We start from the raw sequence: 7,697 nt of genomic DNA on the forward strand, positions 1-7,697 counted from the left end.
AAAGGGAATCACTCACGTATATGAGTCCTGAATAGTATCTCTCTCGTAGATTGTGTAAGACAGAGGCCTCATTGAGGCACGTAAGATCAGCCATGTCTTCAACTTTACTGAATCGGGGCGGGTTCATCCGCTGGAGCTCCTCCCTCGAGAGCGTCAGCTTCCTCCCACTGTCTGCAAGCTCCACCTCCACCTCGTCACCCCGCTCCTCGCGCACACTTGCAGACTGACCAAAGGAAACACAAGCAGCAAAATAAGGGATGATAAGAGACTATATGAATGTGCTCTTTGTAAAATGTCTTTCATGGAACATGTGGTAGCAACTCCAAATTTGCAGCTGATGCGTCACTGTCTTTTATTAAAGTCATGACCACTGTCAATTGTCCGAAATATGATCATAATTTCACTCCATATAAATAACAAATGACAAGTAAGAACATTTATGACTCATTACTGTAAAAAATATATATATATATATATATATTTTTTTTTTTTTACTCAATTTAGCATAAAATAACAAAGTACAACTAATACTACTATGATGTTTACTTATAAATATTATTTCAATGTATATATATATATATATATATATATATATATATATATATATACATATATATATTGTTTTTGGAGAAATGTTACATGGATGCAAAAACAAACATATATGTTTAACATATAGTTTTTATATTAGTTTTATTTATATAAATTACATGCTTAATTTTTATATACGTTTATGTGTGTGTGTGTTTATACATATATAAATATACATATATAAAAATACATATATAGATATAGATATAGATATGTTCTAACAAATACACACACAACATAAAGCTATACAAATCACAATAAGTTTTTTATATTTTGGTTTTATACAAAGTTTTTTAAATATATTTTAGATTCAATCATATCATAATGTCAGAAATATTACCAAAGCACAGTGCGACATTAGTTGGTTTATTCAAACAACATTGTGAGTTAAACACACAGTTTCTGTGTTTGAGAGATTGATGATAATGCTTAATATTCTTCTACAGACCACTGACTTTCTCACACAGGAATAGTGGCTTTGTAGGAAACAGAGAATGAATTCATGTTTGATGGAGACAGACAGTCTGAGGGCGAGTGTGTCAGGGGTTGAGAAACAGAAATAGATATACTAAGACACAGAGAGAGAGTGTTCAGACAGGAAGTGCTGAGATCTCCCTATCTGTTCTCTCTGGCAGTCAGACACACTCTCAACATGGGACACTTTATGACGAGGCCTCATTTTGAATGCGGTGACGTTTAGCAACCACTGACTCAACAAGTGTTTTGTGCTATTCATAGTGTCATATCAAAGCACTAAAGCCCTGACTTAAATACGTGTTTGGGGGGTGGGCTGCAATGAACTAGCTTTCCAGATCAGAAACTTTGACTAGACGGAGAACAACATAAACAAGGTCGAAAGGTGAGCAGCAGATTAGAGCGTCCTCCAATGGGCTATAATCTGCTCTTCAAGAACCTGACCAACTAATAGATCTGGTTCATTTTGTGAGCATTTACTCACCATTATTATGTTTTAAATCCGAATGATATGCCTTTATTTATTCAGTGGAACTGAAATTTGGAAGAATATTTAAATCAGTCTGTGGTCACAAAACACACAAGACCCAAACCTAGCACGCCGAATCTTCAGGTGGCAAGTTTAAACATACGGAAGAGCAAATGAGATTTGAAAGTGGTGGAGGGGAAGATTTTCAGTCATTAATCAAATAAATTTGGGTATTCGCACAAAAACCAATCGTATGATTTACAAAGCCTATGGAATGTATAGCTTATGAGTCATATGGACCACTTTTATTGTACTTTAATAGTGAATTTCTCGTTCTTTTTTAATCTTCTATAAATTCTTGTCACAGTTTACTCAAAGGAAAATAATTCCTATTTACTTTGTTGTCATGGATGATGACAGAAATGTAATTATTTTGCATAAAAATGTTGTATATAACTATAAGCAATATATGAAATATTCTTATATATTTCTTTTTCTAACCTTTCTGCCTAATAATTGATTATTATTCCTGATTATTATACATGTCATATTCACTTAGTTTTGTATGTGTTACTTGGTCTTTATTAGACAAAATATGATTCCCAGTGCAAACAGACTTATTTAATCAGATTACAGAGTGCACTGCTGGTTACAGTGTCTACCTCCTTTTTAGTAATTTTTTTTATATAATAGGATTATGCTATAATAGGATTACAGAATCAAGAAGTTTCTATCTAAAGTATAAATCCATATTTTTTTTCTGCATCAAGTTAAAATTATTTACAATTTTCAAAGTGTTTATTTCTTATTTTGTAAATATTAGGTCAAATAAATATACATTTTATTTACTACCTTTAAGTTAAATAGTGTGATATCATATATGTGCGCATGATTTATGTGACCATAGTATTCTCTAAAATATCAGCAAAGGTGAACAACATTATATCAGTTATTACCTCAAATCCATGCTTCTCTGAAGGCACCCATACAAGTCTCTTAGCCGCCCAATCAGCTTGGCTGGAGGCGGAGAACCCTGAGGTTGGTGACCCAGGCCCCGCCCCCGTGGACAGGAAGCGGGTGACATCATTGACATTGCCCCCCGCTGGCCTGGACATGGTTGTAGAACTGTGTAGGAGAAAGAAAGAGAGAGAGCTGTAACTGTTTATGGAAGGAGCCCAGCACAGCAGAAAACCAATCATTACCCTTAATAGAATTATAACCATCATCATTATGATGCCACTGAGGCAATCAACAAGTCCATCAATCACAAAGAACAGAGAGGGACGGTGAGAGACAAACCAACAGACAAAGAGTGCTAGAGAGACATATAGAAAGTGGACTACAGTATTGTGACATTTAATATTGCAGTTAAACTGAAGGACAGCCTGATTGAGAGTGTCAGTAACGTATGCAGATCAGAAAATATGCATGTGACTATGCAAAGGCTGCACAAATCTGACCGCTAAAATACACACCCACATATACATTTGTGTATTTTGGGTCTTCTTTCTGAATATGTCCATTTACATTGACATTTATGCACTTAGCATACGCTTTTGATCCAAAGTGACTTACAAAACATGAAAAAAAAAAAAGAGCCAACAATATTTGTAATATAAAATACCAGGTTTATTAGATTTATTATTAGGATTCTGCACCACAGCATTACCAAAGAACATTAAACTAGTTTACCAAACATTTCGCACTTCTTCTTCTTCTGGTCAGACCAAAAGTAGGTTTGTCCATTTGTTGAACTAATATTGTTTTATTCAGGCTGTTTGGGATGCTCAGAGATACCTGAGGTGAGCTATCGGCTGACCCATGTGAAAAACATGTGATTTAATATCTGCCATCTTTTCTCGTGTGTTCTAAATTCAGCCATTTTTTTGAGTCAATCACATGAGGAGGTACAAGTCTCTTATGCTCACTAAGAATGCATTTATATGATCTAAAATACAGTAAAAACTGTAATATTTTTAATATGTATATATGTTAAATATATGTTTAACTTAAGATAACTGTTTTACTTTTTAATATATTTAACATTTTATTTATCCCTTCTGATGACACTTTTGATCAATGTAATGTGTACTTGCTAAGTAAAATAAAAATTTGCTTGTTTCTTAAAAAAAAAAAAAAAAAAAAACCTAGACCCAAACTCAGTTCATTTCAAGCTTTTTTTAGAGCTCTCCAAAAAGACATGGGCACTCTTAAGACTAACTAATAACTAATTTCCCCATTTATATAATATTTGCTAGATAAAAGGCATAACACAATATGCCTTTTGAATAGCTGTTTATGGAAAAAGATTCTTTTTGCAGCCAGATGTTCTACTACATCTACAGAAACATGCTAATCAGCTAAACCTTGACTTTTTGGTTAAATCAGAGCAATCTTTAATAGCACCACAGTGTTCAGATTATTTTGCAACTCAACCTGTAGATGGTTTACTTATAATTATCTCTGCATGTTAAACTGGGACAGGAAAAAGTATTTTAGCACAGAAAAATGACACATTAGAGGGACAACGTGCATGTTCTGAATTTGATGGATTGGTGAAGTGACAACCAGGCCAAAAAGCAAAGAGTGGAAATGAGGTCTACACAGTGTAACCTTACAGGAAAAAACAGGCCATTCAGTACATTTATTCCAATCCATGGGACAGACTATCAAACAGTCAACTCTACATCATTGCATACCCCAGTGCATTATGGTGAGGGACTGCATCTTAAAGCTAGATGAACACTAAAAATAATAGTTCACCCATTTTTAATGGGGACGGTAGATGTCAATCTCCACAAATTACAAGAAAAAACTAACATGTTTAATGGTCTACACGATTTGTGCGCACTATATCCCAAGTCTGAATCCATACCATACTTTTGTGTGAGAAACAGACCAAAATTGAATCTAGCTTTCAAATCTCATCCATTTTTTGCCAACATTAAAATACGGAGTCCAAAGCCTACTCCATATTGATTATTTTGGTAAACGAATAATCTGCAAATTATTTGGACATTTAATCAAGTAATAAGTAGTATCAAAGTACCAAGTAATAACCAGTTACAATTCATTTAAGGTGCCCCTGTGTAATTATACAATTAAGTATTGAGAGGGCTAGGATTAGTTTTTGGTTTATGGTTAGTTCATTGTAATTATACATTATTTATTGTTATTACTATAGTAAAAACATGTAACATGACAACATAAATGTTATCAACAATGGGGCATAAATGAAAGCAATGGGGCAATAATAATAATATTATATCTGTGTTATAGAAAATCAGTCTGCTTTGTACCAAAAAAGAGATATGCATTAAAATATGCATAAACATCATGAAAATGAGGAGTGATTTTAAAAATATAATGTAATGTAAAGTTTGCAGTGCAGCACAAAAGTCATAATCACTCATTTTAAAGGGACTCCTTTTCACATCCCAATTCACTTTTACTATATGGAAAAGAGCAGCATGGACATTCTGCAAAACGTGTCCTTTTGTGTTCACACGGGAGAAAGAAGTGAAGCGGGTTTGATAAAATATGAGGGCGAGTGAATAACAGAAATTTTATCTTTGGGTGAACTATTCCCACATGTCAGTCAAGCCAAGCCAGCTTAACAAGTGTTACGCTGTTAAATCCATTGATCACACTGTCCCTCTATCCAGTCAAAAATTAAATAAAGCCGTACTCTGACTAAGGTCTATTGGGGCAAGAGACCTCTTTTCCACTTTGTTAGAGTGCACAAGAAAGGAAACGGTTCTGATCTTCAGTATCCCTGATTAAAAGAGTACTGTTATACAAATCCATATTCAAATCAATTAGCCTACATAATAAAGCACTGGGTTGTGACATGCAGGCACTGAAGAAGGCTGTGAGCCTGTGGGCAATACAGCCTGATGACTAGACATCGCTGTTTCAAGACCGAAATTATGAAATTACTTGTTGTCTTTTTGTTTAGTTTTTTGTCATCTGCTTTTTTCCAAGACCTTACAATTCCCCAGAGGGCTTCAGAGCTCTTTTCCTCCAAAAAAAAGTAAGTGCTGTCTGGTTTAGTCTATGCATGTCAATCAATTGGGTGTGTTTTGGCAACCGTCGCCACATGACAGTTGAACCATTCTGTCAATTCGGCCACTTTGATGACACTTCCAGATATCCTTTAATAAATGACACTGCATAATGTAAGATGCAGTGCCATAACGGACACATGCTCTTCAATATCCAGCCAGGTTTTTGATCTACTGTATGGATTTCTTGATGTTTGACTATCAAACAATTACACTCGCTCTGTAAATATCTGTGTGAAGCATGTGTTCCCTACACTCTCGACACCTGACCCATCTTACACCATCCCTCTCACAGAGACGGTGAGATCACTTAATTAAATGTCTTCCTAGCAAGAGATGAACCTGTCTGAGTCTGTGTGTGCTTCTGCATGACAAATATGAGAGGAATGAGGGAGTATCTCTTTCATTCTGACTGTTTTAGTCTTTCTCTCATCATTTTTAATGTCAAGTGTATTTTATTTGAATGATAGTTTATTTAGCATAGAATATTATGAAAGAATCCATATATATTTTAGTAAAAACTAATAAGGATAACGTGACAGTAATTTTAACAAAATAAATGCAAAGTAGAAGATAAATTAAATAAAGGAAAATGAAATCAAGACTCCTCTGCCTGAACAGAGAATGAAGTCAGGATGAATTTTAGAGCAGTGACTGCTATCTGCAGTTCATATATAAATTTGGCTGTGACAGAAGCATGACTGTCCTCTCTCTCAGTCATACACAAATTAGGGTTTAACGCTGATCTTTCATATCTAACTGGTGATATAAGAATATATAAACAGATGAGACCAAATGAAAGAATCAGCATGGGTTTCTAATTCTCCCTGACGATTCCTCGGCATCTGATGCGGCAAAAAAAGAGCTACAAACACTCCCTTCATTATTATAATATTACAACATCGCTAGTAAACGAGCGTTCCCACGGTAACATAATTACAATACGGCATTTTTGGAGTAGTATATGCGCGTTCCAGTCTGGCTCAGCTAGAACGCGCCTAGCTGCCTTAAAATGCTGTCTAGGTAGTAAGTGCACTAGGTTTTGAGACATCGCGCCGGTAGCCGGCCTGGGTCCGTGTCTGTTCTGTATGTCTAGCAAAGCCGGTCTATTCCCATTATAGAAGACCTACAATAGCCCACAAAGAGAAAAAAACACACCTCGGGCATTAGGCTATATGTGACAAATAAACAGAGCACCTGATGGCTAATGCAGCATGGAAGAACGGCATGAACGGTTCATACTTTCTTAAGATGGCTCAGGGAAACACCCTTTAACGATGATTACTGCATCTGCCTGTGAAGATGAAACATTATTGTCGTCTCTGTAGGTTATGTGTTTGAATTATTTACAACACCTATTTACTGGATTCTCAAAGAGCGTGCTATTTGAAAGGACTAATGCATAATTTATAAAACGTTTTATACAGCAAATGCGTGTTCGTGTGCCCGCGATGTTACTGTTTTTTCTAATGCATTTTAATTCCGGGGTCTTTTCTAGATCTCTTGGGGGGGACCTTGCCTCTCCGGTGTCATTCTCGGCTTTATTTCGAGGCCCCATAACCCACGGAAACCTGATCACGCGCACGGCACAGAATAAGGAGACACGGGCACAACACAAGACAACGCGCGTGTCTTACCTTAAATGAGTTACTCCACGCTCAGGATATGTCTAGAGATGTGAAGAGAAAAGAAACGCGCTCTCGTGCTTTTCTTTCCAGTGTGAGAGTACTAATACAGTGCAAATGCGGCTTTTCACATTACAGCGCTCCCTAGAAGCCGCAAACTCATTCACACTGAGAATAATACAGACAGAGAAGCGAAGTGAGGGCAAGCGGAGGACTTCACCAGAACACCGACGCTTCCTCACTGCTGACCAATAGCGTTCAGGATTTACAAGCTTAATCCCGCCTTCCAGAAAATAGACGCTAATTAAAGCCCTTACTATCCCTTTAAACCCGCCTTGTGAATGGGACAGAGCGGTCACGCCTTTGTACTGGCAGCTTCTCGCTCGGCGCGCGACAAACAGATCAACAGGACTGACTGACCAATGATGGGAGTTGAACAGAGTTGATTGACGTCGCTGGAGGCCAGTGGCGGAAACG

General features: G+C 36.5%; 1 protein-coding gene across 5 annotated transcripts in view; it reads right to left on the bottom strand.

The window, feature by feature from the left end:
- Positions 1-7,453, bottom strand: part of LOC113060158 (myosin-10-like) — a 41,237-nt gene extending 33,784 nt beyond the window's left edge. For 4 of the 5 annotated variants that reach the window (XM_026229028.1, XM_026229030.1, XM_026229029.1 and 1 more), the window contains exons 1-2: positions 2,488-2,646; positions 17-223 (exon numbers count right to left, since the gene is read on the bottom strand). In XM_026229028.1, the coding sequence (XP_026084813.1) occupies positions 17-223; positions 2,488-2,646 (366 nt within the window). Of the gene's footprint in view, positions 1-16; positions 224-2,487; positions 2,657-7,232 lie in introns of those variants that run through there. The other variant, XM_026229027.1, reaches the window with a different exon arrangement.
- Positions 7,454-7,697: the final 244 nt, after the last annotated feature.

This window comes from Carassius auratus, chromosome 41 (assembly GCF_003368295.1).
Source record: "Carassius auratus strain Wakin chromosome 41, ASM336829v1, whole genome shotgun sequence".
Lineage (NCBI taxonomy): Eukaryota > Metazoa > Chordata > Actinopteri > Cypriniformes > Cyprinidae > Carassius > Carassius auratus.